Below are 17,274 nucleotides of genomic sequence, written 5' to 3'. Positions count from 1 at the left end.
TCTGCCTCTGCCTTTTTGTAACTCTGCCTTTCAAATACATAAATAATTTTTTTAAAAAAGAATGATTTCTAAGGTTGCACCATGAAATTTGTATTCTGAAGCAAATCGTCATGGATTTTCATGCAGTCAGTCCACAGACTGCAGGCTGTGACAGTAAGAAGTATTTATTTTCTCTAGCACTAAAATTAAGGCAATTTTGCAAACACAAATAATCAGCTGTATTTCTAGACTACAATTTATAGTTGAAACTACTTAAAAAAAAACAATACAAAACAGGTGGTGAAATAATTTTATTTCACAGTTGTCTTTAAAATTGTAAAGACACTATTTTCTTCATATAAAAACATTAGTATAGATACCTACACTGTCTACAAAATGATTATATAGACCCCCTTAAAGAAAAATGCACCCATTAAATGGTTTCAATGAGGTTGCCCAGAAAAACTCACATTTGGGCTGATTCCTAAACATACGCTCCTACCACTTTCTTCTTTTGGTTCAAAGTATAGATTATTTTCATCAGTATGTGTTCCTGTACTCTTACATATTTGAAAACACACATATAGACTGTTTTGTCACTCAGTGTTCCATTGGCTCATCAGCCTTCTCTGCAGGTTCATCGGCAGGCTGAGCAGGCTTACGAGGGGAAGAAAAGAGAAAATACATAAAATGAATGCTTGCTCGATATACATGTACTTTTAGTCATATACATTACATTATTAAAAATACTAGGAAAAAGGGGTTAGAGGATAATATATTTTGGATATGCTATTTTAGTTCATTGTCCTGTTACAATTTCTGAACAAATACTTTAAAGAATATATATATGTATATATAAAACATTTTACAGTTCTGAAAACTTAAAAATCATAGTGATTCTATCACTTTATCATATTTTGTGCCAAGCTTAAAATACAACCCAATACTTTTTAGACATACTTTCTCCCCTTTAACACCAATAAAAACAGCAAAGATACAAAGAAAAAAGTTGTGTAGCACTTCTTTTTCCTAAATTCTTGTCAACAACAGTTTAAATAATGCAAATCTTCCTCTCCAAGTAATACAAATATTATCCTTTGCAGACTGAAATTAATTTATGTTGTAGAACCAATTTATCAGGCACTTTTTAGTTTCAATTTACATTGGCTGTCAAATAAACATATATTAATAGCAAATACGTATTCTAAACATCCAACAGAAAGATCCATAATTAATCTGAGATTCATCAACACTTCGTGCTGCTTTTCTAAGTGTTCGAAGTTGGGCCCCAGTGAACCACTCTTCCCAGTCCCCACTCACATAGACTCTGACTCATTTTAATTAACAGAAAGTACACATAACTCTGGGTCTCAAGTCTTAAATAATTCCTGACAGCTTTCATTTGTGAGCTTTCGAAAGCTCTGAGTTCTACCCTGCTGATGGAAAGGCCCTGATACAAGACAGAGGCCCAGTCTTTCCTAGCAGAGGTCTCAGCACCCAGCTATGAAACCAGAAGGTACTGACTGAAGAAGCATGTGAGTAGGGGCATCTTGGCTGGTTTGGCCTGATTCCACATCTGAATGCAATGTCTGAGAGATCACAAGCAAGATCAGCAAAGGAATCATCCAGCTGAACCCGTTAACTACACAATTGTTGAGAAATAACATTTGTTGTAGCTCATTACACAGGAATAGATAATCAAATCACCAACTCTTTTCCCTTTTTGTGTTTATCAAGATCACTACCCCCCCATATTTCACCAAAGTGAAATTCCTTAAATTTGCTATTGTTATTGCTAAGAGTTATTCCTTAAATTTGCTATTGCCATCTGAATTATCAGCATATCTCAATAATTAAAGACTAAAACCGGACACAGTTGTGGTGGGACCAGTAGCTTATGATAGAACTAAAGCCTCCTGTGTTATGATATATACCTGTGCCTTCCTCTGTGGTCTTTCTTCAAGACCTTCCAGGAATGGAGATACATCATCATCATCATAAATTGTAAACTCCAAGTCTTTGCCAACAATTCCAATGGAAACATTCTGAAGGAGGGAACAAAGGTAAAAATAAAAAACCATAAGAATTTGGGTTGGAAAAATGCTGATGATACAATGCTGAGTAGAAAAAAACAGAATAAAACTATGTATCTATAGGGAGAAAACAGGAGAAGGAAACTAGTAGGCTCGTGTAATTAGCAGATTTCATCCTCACTTTTGATAAGAAACCTCACAGATTGTTCAGGCTATAATGTCTTCACATATGTAGTAAATAACAATTATCCAGTCACTATTAACAAAGTGACTTTATAACTGTTGATGAATTTCACTTCAATTATGATCATCTTAAGCAGGCCTTAGGGGTTCCTGGAAAATACTATGCCAATTTATTTTTTATTTTTTTGACAGGCAGAGTGGAAAGTGAGAGAGAGAGAGAGAGAAAGGTCTTCCTTTGCCGTTGGTTCACCCTCCAATGGCCGCCGCTGCAGCCGGCGCACCACGCTGATCCGATGGCAGGAGCCAGGATCCAGGTGCTTTTCCTGGTCTCCCATGGGGTGCAGGGCCCAAGCACTTGGGCCATCCTCCACTGCACTCCCTGGCCATAGCAGAGAGCTGGCCTGGAAGAGGGGCAACCGGGACAGAATCCGGCGCCCCGACCGGGACTAGAACCCGGTGTGCCAGCGCCGCAAGGTGGAGGATTAGCCTATTGAGCCACGGCGCCGGCTTGCCAATTTCTACATCATTCAATTGCCCTTTCTCTCAGACAACTCATCTTAACATTCTCCATTCTCCTTTCAGCTGAACACCTTCCTGACAGGCTTCTACTGTATCCACTCTTTCCTGCATCTATGTTCCTAGATTCCCCTGCTTCCAGCCACTATGAATGAAGTACAATTTCCTCTCTAAGGCCAATCTTTCCTCCTATATATTGTTAAAAGCCAAACAACAACAACAAAAAACTAAACAAATTATCTCACAGTTTTTCTCAAATTTCTTCTATATAAATGTTTCCCTTTACACTGGATATTCTCATGATATAGCAATTATGATGTAATTTCTCACACTTTATCAACATCCGTTTCCAGACACCAACCCATTTCTCTGTAGTCTCAACAGACAACCTTGTCCAAACAGCTATATCCAATTCCTCTTTTCTCACTCTGTACTGACTCTATTTATATGGGCTTTTGCCCCACAATTCCATTAAGACTGCCACCAAGTCCTCCGTGACTATACTACTGCTAATCTAACAGTTAATTCTTAATTCACAACTTCCTTGATTAGCAATTTCTCATTCACTCTTCTTCAAAAGTTTCTTCTTTGTTTTCAAGGATTCTTCATTTCCCAAGTCTTTCTCTTACCTCTCTGGCCTATTTTTTCAGTCTCTTTTGCTAACCCTATACATCTCCCAACCTCTAAAAGTTAAGTTTCCTTGGCCCAGTTCTCAAACTATTGGTTTAATCTGTGTTAGGGATCTCATCCAGTCTAATCTCTAAATGACATTTTGACATGAAGACTTCAAAACTTTAAACTCTAAGTGGGACCACTCTCCATGGTACCCTAAGGGATGCTAATACTTCCTACTGTATTACCAATTGGTCAACAGGCACTTCAAATTTGACATGTTCATAAATGACTGCCTGATCTGCCTCCCTAACTTCTTCTCCAAAATCTGTCCCTCCCACTGTCTTATCCAAACCCATAAAATCATAAATCATTCTTTCCAGTTAATCCAAAAACTTTGGAAGAATTCTTTTGTTCCCACTCACAAACTACAACAAATCTGTTAGCAAACTTTTCGGGCTTCAATTTCAAAACATTCACATTTGAGTCACTTATCACTATTTCTATCACTGTGCTCCAATCACCAGCATCTCTCTCCTGAATTACTACAATTGCTGTAAAGTATTTCCACCCACGTCCTCACAATAATCTGTTGTCAAAAGGCCAGAGTGACTCTCTTAAAACCTAAACCAAATCATGGTGTTCCTCCGCTTAAACTCCAACAGTCACTCAGTAAAATGCCAAGTATGTACAGTGGCTTATAGGACACACAATCTGGCCTTTGTTACCTCTTTGATTTCTTTCCTTCTCCTCTTCCTCTTGATCTCTGACCCCAATGCTATTGGTTTCCTTGCCTTGAATACTAGAAATATTCTGGCCTCAGGACCTTTGCCCTTGTATTCCTGGAATAATTTTGCCCTAAGCAGCTGCATGGTTTACTCACCTACTTTAGATTTTTCTCTCAAATTTCAACTTCTTGGTGATATCATCCTTGACCATGCTATTTTACAGTTATACCAACAATACTACCTATCTACACTCAATTGGCAAATTACTCCTCTCATGTTGTTTCATTTTCTCTATAGTGTTTAATATCTTCTAATACACAATTTACTTATGTGCATACTAATTCTATCAGAATTTGTTTTGTGAAAGTCAAGATGTTTGTTGTGTTTACAAATATATATATAGAACACTTACCACATACCTACAAAGTGCCTACACAGGGTAAATGCTTAATACATACATTTGGTTAACTATTAACAATACAAAGATATTATGGCTTTATTGCTTTACACTAAAGAAATATTTTGAAAAATGACATTTCAAAATTTAGCAAATAGCTTAAAGGGAAAGAATGAGACAAGGCAACTACCTCCCAAATTAAAGAATTTAAGTATCTACTGCTCTATCACACACACTTGTGCAAAAAAAAATTAGACTACAATGTTAATTAGAAACATACTTACCTTTGTAGTCAGGTCCTGCTCTGCAGGAAGTGTCTCTCTTAATGCACGCAGGCCATGTTTAACCAGTTCATTTAAATTGCCTATATGTAATAAATTAACAGGTATTTCTTAACTTTGTTGTCAGGCTAGGTTTCTTTTATTCATCAAGTGAAAGTCTGAAGTTGTGGCTTTAGTTGCATACTAAACTTATCGCAATAAATACAACCAAAAGTTTAACGCTAGTCATACAATCTTCTAAGAGCCATTACTGACGTTGCTATTATCTAATGAGAGGATACATGATTTCTGCCACTAAATTTGACCTTTCCTTTCACTACATTAAAATCCTGATTCACAATGACACAACTGGAAATTTTGTAGAAGGTGTTCTGTGGAATGCTAGTTTCTAAATTTGCTCTTTAGAAAAGGAATCTCCAGGGGGCAGGCAGGCATTTGGCCTAGAGGATAAGATGCCAGTTAGGACAACTGTGCCCCACATTGGAGGACCTGGGTTTGACTCCTAGCCCCAACTCCAGATTCCAGCTGCCTGCTAATGCAGACTTCAAGAGGCAGCAGAAACCGCTCAAGAAGTTGGTTCCTGCTTACTGGTATGGGAGACAGGATTTGAGTTCCTAGCTCCTGGCTTTGTCCCTCCAGCATCTGTGGGCATTTGGGGACCGAACAAGGAAATGGGTGAGTGAGCACTCTCTTGCTTCACATAAATAAATAAATAAATAAATAACTTCAAATAAACAAGTAACTTTTCTAAAAAATGGATTCTTGGGGATGGCATTGTGGCACAATGGGTCAAGCCACTGACTGTGATGCAGGCATCCCATACGGGTGCCAGTTCAAGTCCTGGCTGATCCAGCTCCCTGTTAATGTGCTTGGCCAAGCAGAAGATAGCCCAAGTGCTTGGGCGGGCCCCTGCACCCATGTAGATGAAGCTCCTGGCTCCTGGTTTTGGCCTGGCTCAGACCCGGCCATTGTGGCCATTTGGGGAGTGAACCAGTGGACGCAAGATCTCTCTCTCTCCCTCTTTCTGTAACTGCCAATCAATCAATCAAGAGAAAGGTAAGATTCTCCAACTCATTCTCTGTGGTATTACCTTGATACTAAAACCAGAGAAAGATATGAGGAAACTACCAAGTGATACCTATATTATGAATATAATAAACATAAAAAACTTCAACATATAAAAAGCATTATAAGCCACAATCCAATGGGATTTATCCCATGAATGTAAAAGCTGCTTTAACATTTCAAAGTCAACCAATGTAACACAGCACAGTTACAGAATAACAACAAATCTGCATGGTTACTTCAGGCAACACATAAAAAGCATGCAATAAAACCCCAAATCCTTGCATGATAAAAACATTAAACTAGTAACTGAAGGAAACCCCTTCTTTTTTTTTTTTTTTTTTTTTGACAGGCAGAGTGGACAGTGAGAGAGACAGAGAGAAAGGTCTTCCTTTGCCGTTGGTTCACCCTCCAATGGCCACCGTGGCCGGTGCGCTGCAGCCAGTGCACCGTGCTGATCTGAAGGCAGGAGCCAGGTGCTAGTCTCCCATGGGGTGCAGGGCCCAAGCACCTGGGCCATCCTCCACTGCATTCCCGGGCCACAGCAGAGAGCTGGCCTGGAAGAGGGGCAACCGGGACAGAATCCGGAGCCCCAACCGGGACTAGAACCCGGTGTGCTAGCGCCGCAAGGCGGAGGATTAGCCTAATGAACCGCGGCGCCGGCCCAGGAAACCCCTTCAACCTGACAAATGGTACCTACAAAAAATCATATTTAATAGTGAAAAACTAGAAGCTTTTTATATTAAGATCAGGAACAAAACAAGGATGCCTGTTCTTACCATTTCTATTCATCTTTGTAGGTGAGGTTCTTAGCCAGGACAATTTGATAAGAAAAAGATATAAAAACATTCAGATCAGAAAGGAAGAAGTAAAACTCTCTCTATTCCCAGATGACACAATCTTGGATCTAAAAAAATCCATAAAAACTACCAGAATTTTTTTTAAAGATTTTATTTTATTTATTTGAAAGAGTTACAGAGAGAGGCAGAGAGAGAGAGAGAGGTCTTCCATCCACTGGTTCACTCCCTAGATGGCCACAATGGCCGGAACTGTGCCAATCTGAAGCCAGGAGCCAGGAGCTTCTTCCTGGTCCCCCACGCAGGTGCAGAGGCCCAAGGACCTGGGCCATCTTCTACTGCTTTCCTAGGCCATTGCAGAGAGCTGGATTGGAAGAGGAGCAGCCAGGACTAGAACCGGCACCCATATGGAATGCTGGCGCTCCAGGACAAGGCTTTAACCCACTGCACCACAGCACCTGCCCCACTACCAGAATAAATGAGTTCAATACGGTTTCAAGATCTAAATCATGGGCGAGCACTGTGGTGTAGTGGGTAAAGCCACTGCCCGTGGTGTAGGCATCCCTTATGGGTGCTGGTTCAAGTCCCAGCTACTCTACTTCTAATCCAGCTCTCTGCTATAGCCTGGGAAAGCAGTGGAAGATGGTCCAAGTCCTTGGGCCTTTGCATCTGCATGGAAGACCCAGAAGAAGCTCCTGGCTCCTGGCCCCTGGTTGTGGATTGGCGCAGGTCTGGCCATTGTGGACATTTGAGAAATGAACCAGCAGATGAAGATCTCTCTGTCTCTGCCTCTCTGTAACTCTGCCTTTCAAATAAATAAATAAATATTAAAAAAAAAAATCTAAATCAACATAGAAAAATCAATTGTTATTTCCACACACTTGAAATGAATAATTCATACATAAAATTGAAAAAAAATTCTAAGGAATAAATTTAAGAAAGTAAATAGGTTTGTGTACTGAAAACTACAAAACATTATTGAAAGAAATTAAAGATGACCTATTGGAAAACATTCCATGTTCATGATTCAGAACACTTGTATTATTTTTTTAATTTTTAAAATTCATCTGAGAAGGAGAGAGAAGGGGAAGAAAAAGTAAGACAGAGGGTGCATGGAAGCACATACTCCCCCCATTCCATCTGCTGATTCACTCAGCAAAAGTCAATGATGAGTGGGGCTAAAACCAGGAGTTGGGAAAACAATCCAGGTCTCTCATATGGGCGGCAGGAATACAATTACTTGAGCTGTCATCACTGCCTGCTACACAATCCCCTTTTCTAGTTAAATCTATTATCATACTACAGCAGAGTTTGCTTTGAGTAATAAGACAGTTTTTTCTGTATTCACTCAGTCTCAAATATTTTCTCCACAGAATGCTATAATGCCATAACAGATCAAGTGACAAAGAAAACTGGTAAAGCCCTGATACCAGCCCTCTTCCCAATGTGAAGCAAGTCACGTGAAAACCTGCCCTATCTATCACGTCTTAAATCTTTCACTTTCCTTTCTCCTTGTTTCAAATGGATTAATTAATGCAGAAATATCTATGAGGCCCAAAGAACAAAATCATGGAAAATTATAAGTTGTTAACAGAATTGACAATTGATAGCTAGCTCAATGGTTTACAACAATCACTGGGGCATATTACAGAGCAAGGGAATCAAGAATATTCAAGGCTGGGGACACATTTTTATTTTGAAAAAGTTAGAAAAGAAAAGAAAAGAAAAAGTTCTACTGGTGACTGAAACTAATGGGGTAACCAAAAGTAAAAATTAGAATGTGTGACAATAAACATTTAAAAAAAATTTTTTTTTAAAAACCTGTAATGAGGAGATTTCTTCATTTAGGATCCTATGTTTATTCACCATATAAAGACTGGAGGAGTAAAGAGCAGGAAACATGATCACTTACACTCCATAAACTCAGACATATGTCTTTCCAAGTAAGTACGAGCTGATTGAGAACGGGCTCCAATGGACATAGCTCTGCAGTCAAAATAGTTAGCAGATGGACAGGTTTGGAAAATGTGAGGGCCCATATCCTACACATAGAAAGAAATACACCATTTAATTCTTGACTTTGGTTGAGCTAAAACACACACACATACAATCATTAACAATTAACAATTCTCTATGAACTTACATCATATCCAGCAATAAGCAGTCCAACACCATAGGGTCTTCGGCCATACCTTTGTGTTGGTATCTGGGTCTCTTAAACGAGTTAAAGAACTTGTTATAGCAAGTACTAAAGAGCTATGTCTATTTTGAAATCCCCTTTAAAAGTGATGCCTGCATAATTCTGAAACTGGGCTTACCTTATGTCTGAAAAATATTAATTGCTTTCAAGGGCTAATGAAAGAGCAACTCAATTTCTTAAGATTTTTTTACAACCTTACCTATGTTATAAATGATCACATTTTGTATGATCACATTCCTATTAACTAACCTAAGCGTTAAGTATCAAAACCCAAAACCCTTTAAAGTTCACATCCATGCATGCTAACATAAAAAGGATACTGCTTCCAATTAGAGATACAAGACGAGACACCGGAAGTGGTCTGTCAAATACAAATCTGGAATCCAAACATTCCTGGCGCATAAAATTACTAAAAAGAAACAAGAAAAATTAATAATTTCGAATCACAGATAGTGGATGCAACCAAGTAAAGTTTCACTTTGATTTTCTCCTGAACATTTACATAGACTACACCCATATGAGGAAAGCAGAAAAAGGTAAGAAAGACAGAACCACAAGGATGCACTTTGGTGCCAAACTCTGGGGCCATGTGAGATTTTTACAAAATACTAAAATATATCTTAGCTTTAGAAAATCTTTGTCTTAGGGCACTGACAGGTCAGAGAAGACTGAGAATAAAGACAAAGAGAATACTTATTCTGCTCTTTTCCTTGAAAGCAGACTAAAATTTCCCCATTAGAACAAGCTATTACAAAAAACAGAAGCCGTAACAGTGAAAACCTTTACCACTGTTCCTTCCAATGTTACCTCTATCCATTAGCAGTGCTCTAAGGCAGATACTGGATACTAGCTTGCTGAGTTTCACTGTTAAACCCAACGAGAATTAAGCAAGGCTAACATTGGGTAAAACTCATGTCTATTAAAGGGAGTAACCACAAAAAAGACATTTTCCTTTCTTTCCATGCTGCTTTGTTCCTGGTGTGTAAATGTCACATTTGAAGATCAAACTTCTTTGTTAAGTACTTTTATTTAAATCCATCTCCCAATGCCTTCTAGAACTTAAATGCCCAATATGAGAGACACTAATCGCATATGGCTGCTGGGCCTTTTAAAAAGTAGCTAGGCTGAACTAGGATGTATTTAAAGTAAAAAATATATAGCAAAATTTTGAAGACTTAGTACCAAAAAAAATTACAGTATCTCATTAATAAACTTCTTATATTAATTATATGTTCACATGGTGATATTTCAGTAAACTGAGTCTCACAATATTTTATATATCTAAGACCAGACAAAAATTTATGCTGTCATTATGTTGCAGACTTAAGAGAAAAAGGGCTCGAGGATAGGGGGTGGAAGAGGTGCTACAACTATCTCCTACCCCCAACATCACACAAATCACTTACTACCTGAAAGGCACTGTGTTAAGTGCTCTACATATCAGGTTATTAAACAATAATCTTGGAAAATACTGAAAAAAATTGAGTGTTTAAATAAGTAACCCAATCTCAGATATTAAGTGGTAAAGGTGGGAGTTCAACTTGTTTGGTTTCAAAGCCCCACCTGTTCACTTACATATTGCTTCTCAGCATAAAAAAAAAAAAAAAAAAAACTGTGTCTCCTCTGGACTCCAAAGAAATTTACCAGTTATACTCTACTTTCTAAATTATAGGACAAACTAATTTTAAGTTCCTTGAAGAACTGGGTCTGAGTTATTTTTGTATGTTCTGCAGTACCCAGTATTGAGCTTTGCAAAAAATAAATGTTTAAAAAATATTGGTGTATTTAAAAGGAAAGGTGGGGGCCAGTGCTGTGGCACAGAGGGCTAAGCCTCCACCTGTGGTGCAGGCATCCTATATGGGCAACCGATTTCAGTCCTGGCTGTTCCACTTCTGATTAGCTCTCTGCTATGGCCTGGGAAGGCAGTGGAAGATGGCCCAAGTCCTTGGGCCCCTGTACCCACATGGGAGACCCAGAGGAAGCTCCTGGCTCCTGGCTTTGGATCGGCTCAGCTTTGGCCATTGCAGCCATTTGGGGAATGAACCAGCGATGGAAGACTTCTTTCTCTCTGCCTTTCAAACCAATCAATCAATCAATCAATCTTAAAAAAAAAAAAAAAAGACGAAAAAAGCAAAGGTGGTATAGCTCATTCTTAAAAATGATACAAAAGTGTCAAGTGTTTCTTAGACATAACAGAGTCTCAAACAACACATGTTACTTTAAGTTATCACATTATTTGATGACTTCTCAAGTCTTAGTACCAGTATGTTGAATTCTATTAGTTACTATTACAAGAACCAGGATATGGAATATTCAGAAACTAACCCAATCCATTAAGATAGTCATAATATTAACTTATAAACATTCTGGCAGACAACTTCCCAACATAGTTTACCTCAGTCTTTTCATGATAAGTAAACAATTATGAGTCAGGGGCCAGTGCTGTGGTGCAGTGAGTTAAGGCCCTGGCCTGCAGTGCTGGCATCCCATATGGGCACTGGTTCAAGTTCTGGCTTCCCCACTTCCAATCCAGCTCTCTGCTATGGGCTGGGAAAGCAGCAGACAATGGCCCAGGTCCTTGGGCCCCTACACCCATGTGGGAGAAGCTCCTGGATCCTGGCTTCAGATTGGCTCAGCTCTGGCTGTTGTGTCCATTTGGCTAGTGAACCAACAGATGGAAGACTTCTCTTTTTGTCTCTACCTCTCTCTGTAACTCTTTCAGATAAATAAAATAAATCTTTAAAAAATATTATGAATCAGAGATGTTTGTTTTTCAAAATCATACTCACCATAACAGCCTAGCATCAGCAGTAAGCCCCGCAATTGAAATACCAATATGGTTGTCAACATGGAGAATTTTTTTCTGATGAGCTGCAAGCTCTGACTGTGCCCTCTAAATAGACATCATAAAAGATAAAAATAAGTTTACAACTTTACTGCCTACACAGTGAAATTTTCATTTGATAATTCTGCTTTCTAAAGGAAGATATATTTATTGCTTTATTTACCTTCAATGCAACCAACACTGCATGGGTTTTTGATTTCAGACCAACTGTGGCTGAACCTTGCTTAACAGCTTCCATTGCATATTCAATTTGATGAATCCTGCCCTAAAGGGAAAAAAAACACATGTCTTAGAGTCACCTTAGAAGAGTTTCACAAATTAAGAATTAAGAGTCCTCAAACCTCAAGAGCACTGTTAAATCTCAAATGACTTTTTTTAAAACCAGAAAATGTATTGAATTATAAATTTAAGTTATGGGAGTGTCTAAAATGAATATATCCCATTTTCTCACAGTCTACAATCACACAACCTTCTAAACATATTGCAGCCATGAAAAAGCTCTTGAATGGAATAGTATGAAACATTATCTTACCTGAGGACTCCAAACAGTGACATCATTGTCATACTGGTTACGAAACTGAAAGTAAAAAAAAAGATCAAATTATTGTCAGAACCCTCCTCTTAATATTAAGAAATGTGTGATTTCATTACACATTAAAGTAACTGTTAAGGCAAACTCACTGGAAGATTACTACTATACTCAGTGGCAAGCCAAGTCTACAATTTCTATGAGCTGGTGAGGAAGGAACAGCTCTAAATGGGTCTCATCTTTCCAACTTTCTACCCAGCCACTCTCCATAGCGCTCCCTTTGGGTTCAACTATTGAAGTTTATATGCATCAAACTTTTTCTTTAAATGAGCTCAAATGTCTATCTCTTGAATTCTCCCAAAACCCTCACAGCACGAAGTCCCACAGCTCTGTACACATCCTTTTCTATCTTAAAATTAAGGTTAGGGATATGTCTGATTATCTTTGAGCCTCCCCTGTACTTGCACTTTTGTACACATAAAATTTTTCTTTGTTACTTTGGGCTAGATACGAATAACTACGATACACTACTGTTTTAGACAATCTTCAAAAAGGCCTTTCACTACTTGGCAGAACAATCACAGGGGTGAGCGGACTGAACGCTGGACTCTGGCGTGGGACTTGAAGCCCACAGAACTACATTATAATCCTGAGTCCATCATTTCCCCTTTCAGGATAAGTTCACTCATTTGCAATCAGGTGACTGGACAAAGTGAAAGAGACCTTTTCTGATCGCGCCCTAGGGGGCTCATAAGTCGGACGGACCCACCAAGGAAAGGGACGCGATCTAAGGACACACACCCTGGGTCTAGACCGCCCCGGCGGTACAAGGCCGCCTCCGAGTCAAGTCCCGTCTCTCTATCGTCCAGAGCACGAGGGATCGTTTTGGACCTCTGGGAATCTACTCCGGTGAGGGAACTCGAGAGGCGGACTCGACCACTTCATCGAGGCCTTGAGAATAGCGAAATGCGCCGTGGGGAAAAGGCTGCACCGGCTACCGACCGCAGCTCGCCAGGCCAGGCCGGAGATGCTGAATCACTGCCGGAGCCCTCCCGCAGACTGGGGTTCCCATGCCCCGTGGCCTCGGGCCGCTCTAAGAACGGCAGGAGAATTGGTTCGCCATCCCCAAGTCACTGGGACCTCTGCCCTAAACCTTCGAAGGATCGGGACCCAACGCACCATGGTTCCGTCGCCGGCCTGGCTGCAGGACTCCTAGCGAAGGTGCGGAGTAAGGAACGCAGCCGAAACTACCGCTCGGCGATCTACAGAAAAGGCTGCGGGGTTTTGACGGCGGCAGCGCAGGGTAGATCAGTCTATTCCGGAGCTATCGATAGGTTTCCAGCGCTTCCTCGCGCCCTCCTGCGTGGGCGGGGCCCTGGGAGAAGGAGGAACTGAGATTGGCGGGAAACGTAGGCCCGGAGTGCCGGCAGTGGCTAAACAGCAGCTCGTAGCCCGTCCTGGAGTCTCAGGTTCATCGTCCTCAGAGATTTGAGCTGTGTGTGTCTGAGAAGAACGAGGCTTCAGGAAAGGCCACAGAATAACGCCTGTTTATGTGTGTCAGCCATACTCTTCCTCGAGTATCTTGCTGGTGTGCGTTCTTTGCTTTGCACTTATGAATCCTCTGCCTTCCTTAAATCTCTTCTTCGAAGACCCTGATACCAGCAGCCCTTCATTTTTTATCACTGTTGTTTTCCTCCTCCAGACTTTGAACTACTGTCTTTCCATGCCCTCAGAACCAAGCAGACACCCGATAGATTAGATTAGGCCGCTGAGAATAAAAGGACTTTTTCTTCTGAATTATCTATTTTCTTTTCGAAAGGATCTTCTGGCAAATCCCCAAATGAACTAGTTTGAGACAGCTCTGAGCATAGCTGCCAATAACACCTACCAACTGGTAATTCTCTTTTTAAAGAAGAGGTGAGTGCCTAGATTAAGGTGACATTGGAGCTGAAAGCATCCCTTCGGGATGAGAGTTTTGCATGTACAAGAACTGGCTCAGGTGGTGTGGTCAGGTTCGCAGCAGCGTAGAATCACACTGTTTAGAAACCTTTGCATGTATGTGTTTGGACACTTTCTTGTCTTCAACATTTTGCAGGTCAAACAAAGATGCCCTGGTATTCTGCATTCTGAACATATATTTACCCAGATCCCTATTGTTTGATATTTAGGTCCTTCCTAATAACTCACGAACTGTTCCTATATATGTTTAACATCCATATTCTTTTCTTTTGAGTCAGTTCTAGGAAATGGAATTACAGGTTCAAATGAAATGTATAATTTTAAGGCTTTTCATGAAAAAAGCTAAATTGGCTTTTAGAAAAGTTTTACTGTTAGGTCCTCAACTGTAGTATATGGGGTTGCCCCCCTCAAATTTGCAACAATGGTTATTGTCATTTTTAAAGTAACAGATTAAATTAATAGTTCATCTTTTTGATGTACACATTCCTAGCATGTATGAAGTGCTTAATAAATATTGGCAAAGGGAATAAAGAATGTTGAATGAGTGACTAAATGTCCATTTAAAAATTGTCATGTAACATATTTATGGTTATGTGTTGCATACAAATCTGTCAGTTCTTTTACATATAAAATTATATTAAACTATTTTTAATACTATTAAAAAGTTATAGCCATTTTATTTTCATAAATATTTCTGAAATATTTATGAAATGTATTATATTTTCAGTAGTTGTATAGTGTTCTATTGTGTGGAAATGAGATAATTTACCTTACTATTGGTGAGCAATTAGATTCTTTCCAAATTTTTGCTATTATAAAAATACCATAATGATGATTATACATTATTTGGTGTACTTTCCTGATTACCTCCTTATGATGAATTCATAGAAGTAGAATTGTGGGGTCAGAGGGGATGCACATTTGTAGTTAAGATTTATATGGCTAAGTTGCAAAAAAATATTATATCTGTTTACATTCTACAGTGCCTGAGAATCCTCTTTCATTGTACCCTCACCAACATTGGATATTGTGAGTACACTGTGCAGTTATCAAGTTGATAGGCAGGGAAAAAAAAAAACTCTTGCTTTAATTTTCTTTGTAGTTTTTGATTACTAGTAAAAAATCTTTTAATGTATTTCCTGCTGTTTGTTATGTTAGTAAACTGTACTTCATTCTTTTCTCAATTTATTATTACGTTACTCATTTTCTCATTCATTTGTTGGCACTCCCTGTCAATAGGGATGGTAACCTCTTATTAGGTTACTTTTTTTTTTTAATATTTTATTTATTTATTTGAGAGGTAGAGTTAGAGACAGTGAGAGAGACAGAGAGAGAGGTTTTCCATCTGCTGGTTCACTCCCAGATGGCTGCAACGGCCGGAGCTGTGCCAATCCGAAGCCAGGAGCCAGAAGCTTCTTCCAGGTCTCCCACGTGAGTGCAGGGGCCCAAGGACTTGAGCCATCTTCTACTGCTATCCCAGGCCATAGCAGCGAGCTGGATTGGAAGAGGAGCAGCCAGGACTTGAGCCAGCGCCCATATAGGATGCTGGCGCCATAGGTGGAGAATTAACTTATTGTGCATGGAGCATAGGTTACTTTTACAGAAGATTTTTGAATACAAAAAAAAGAAACTCCTTGAAGGTAGCTCAAGTGAAAATGAGGAGGGAAATTTGTTATTCCAGAGAGTTAGGGAACCACTTAACTGTCCAGGGATAGGAATTTTTTTGTCTTTTTTTTTTTTTTTTTTTTTTTTTGACAGGCAGAGTTAGTGAGAGAGAGAGAGAGAGAGAGAGAGAGAGAGAAAGGTCTTCCTTCCATTGGTTCAGCCCCCAAATGGCTGCTACAGCCGGTGCACTGTGCCGATCCGAAGCCAGGAGCCAGGTGCTTCTTCCTGGTCTCCCTTGGGGTGCAGGGCCCAAGCACCTAGGCCATCCTCCACTGCCTTCCCGGGCCACAGCAGAGAGCTGGACTGTACTCATCAAACCTTCATTGAGTGAATACATGAAAGAACAGCAGATACCTGCAAAACCTGTCCTTTTGGTTATTGTTTCCTGAGCAAATATTCAGGGCTCTGTGACTTAGAAATTGGCTGGACTCTTCAGAGTAACACTTATTAAAGCTCTATTTGTAGACCAATAGAAGAAGGAACATTTGGTTGGCTTTTGTCAAAAGTGAAAGTCTGGGGCTGGTGCTGTGGTGAAGTGGGTGAAGCTGCTACCTGCAGTGCCACCATCCCATATGGGTGCCATTTTGAGTCCTGGCTGCACCCCAAGGGGCAACCAGGACAGAATCTGGCGCCCCGACTGGGACTAGAACCCCGTGTGCCGGCGCTGCAAGGCGGGGGATTAGCCGATTGAGCCGCGGCGCCAGCCGATACAGCTTTATCCTTAACTGGTAGCTAAAAAATGATTAGTAAAGATAATGTGTAGGGGCCGGTGCCATGGCTCAATAGGCTAATCCTCTGCCTGTGGCGCTGGCACAATGGGTTCTAGTCCCGGTCGGGGGCACCGGATTCTGTCCCAGTTGCTCCTCTTCCAGTCCAGCTCTCTGCTGTGGCCCAAGTGCTTGGGTTTTGCACCCGTATGGGAGACCAGGAGAAGCTCCTGGCTTCGGATCAGCACAGTGCGCCGGTGGCAGCGCGCTGGCCGTAGTGGCCATTGGAGGGTGAACCAACAGAAAAGGAAGACCTGTCTCTCTCTCTCACTGTCCACGCTGCCAGTCAAAAAAAAAAAAAAATTAAAAAAAGAAAAAGATATTGTATAGGAAGATTGGGTCAGCAAACATAGCACTACTTCTTTGAACATCATTGGTAAGCAATCCCTGGATTTTTAAGAATCAGATAAAAGTAAATTCTTTTTTTTTTTTTTTTTTTTTGACAGGCAGAGTGGACAGTGAGAGAGAGAGACAGAGAGAAAGGTCTTCCTTTGCCGTTGGTTCACCCTCCAATGGCCGCCGCGGACAGCGCGCTGCGGCCAGTGCACCGCGCTGATCCGATGGCAGGAGCCAGGAGCCAGGAGCCAGGTGCTTTTCCTGGTCTCTCATGGGGTGCAGGGCCCAAGCACCTGGGCCATCCTCCACTGCACTCCCTGGCCACAGCAGAGAGCTGGCCTGGAAGAGGGGCAACCGGGACAGAATCCGGCGCCCTGACCGG

The 17,274-nt window shown here is 40.5% G+C and overlaps 1 protein-coding gene and 1 long non-coding RNA gene across 2 annotated transcripts; one reads left to right on the top strand and one right to left on the bottom strand.

The window, feature by feature from the left end:
* Positions 1 to 275: 275 nt before the first annotated feature.
* Positions 276 to 13,429, bottom strand: PSMA1 (proteasome 20S subunit alpha 1). Its single transcript, XM_002708826.6, has 10 exons — positions 13,345 to 13,429; positions 12,169 to 12,213; positions 11,800 to 11,901; positions 11,581 to 11,684; positions 9,112 to 9,200; positions 8,735 to 8,805; positions 8,504 to 8,633; positions 4,733 to 4,812; positions 1,914 to 2,024; positions 276 to 636 (listed from the first exon to the last, which is right to left on the bottom strand). Exons 1-10 carry the CDS (start codon positions 13,345 to 13,347, stop codon positions 580 to 582), a joined length of 792 nt encoding a protein of 263 aa, XP_002708872.1. The 5' UTR covers positions 13,348 to 13,429; the 3' UTR covers positions 276 to 579.
* Positions 13,430 to 13,496: 67 nt separating this feature from the next.
* On the top strand, positions 13,497 to 15,155 carry LOC127492353 (uncharacterized). Its single transcript, XR_011388330.2, has 3 exons — positions 13,497 to 13,634; positions 13,985 to 14,082; positions 15,108 to 15,155. It is a non-coding gene; the product is annotated as an uncharacterized LOC127492353 (long non-coding RNA).
* The last annotated feature ends 2,119 nt before the right edge of the window (positions 15,156 to 17,274 follow it).

This window comes from Oryctolagus cuniculus, chromosome 1 (assembly GCF_051225735.1).
Source record: "Oryctolagus cuniculus isolate XC-2025 breed Fujian yellow rabbit chromosome 1, ASM5122573v1, whole genome shotgun sequence".
Classification (NCBI taxonomy): Eukaryota; Metazoa; Chordata; class Mammalia; order Lagomorpha; family Leporidae; genus Oryctolagus; species Oryctolagus cuniculus.
Note: the sequence above shows the minus strand (reverse complement) of the source record. Positions and strands in the feature narration are given on the sequence as shown.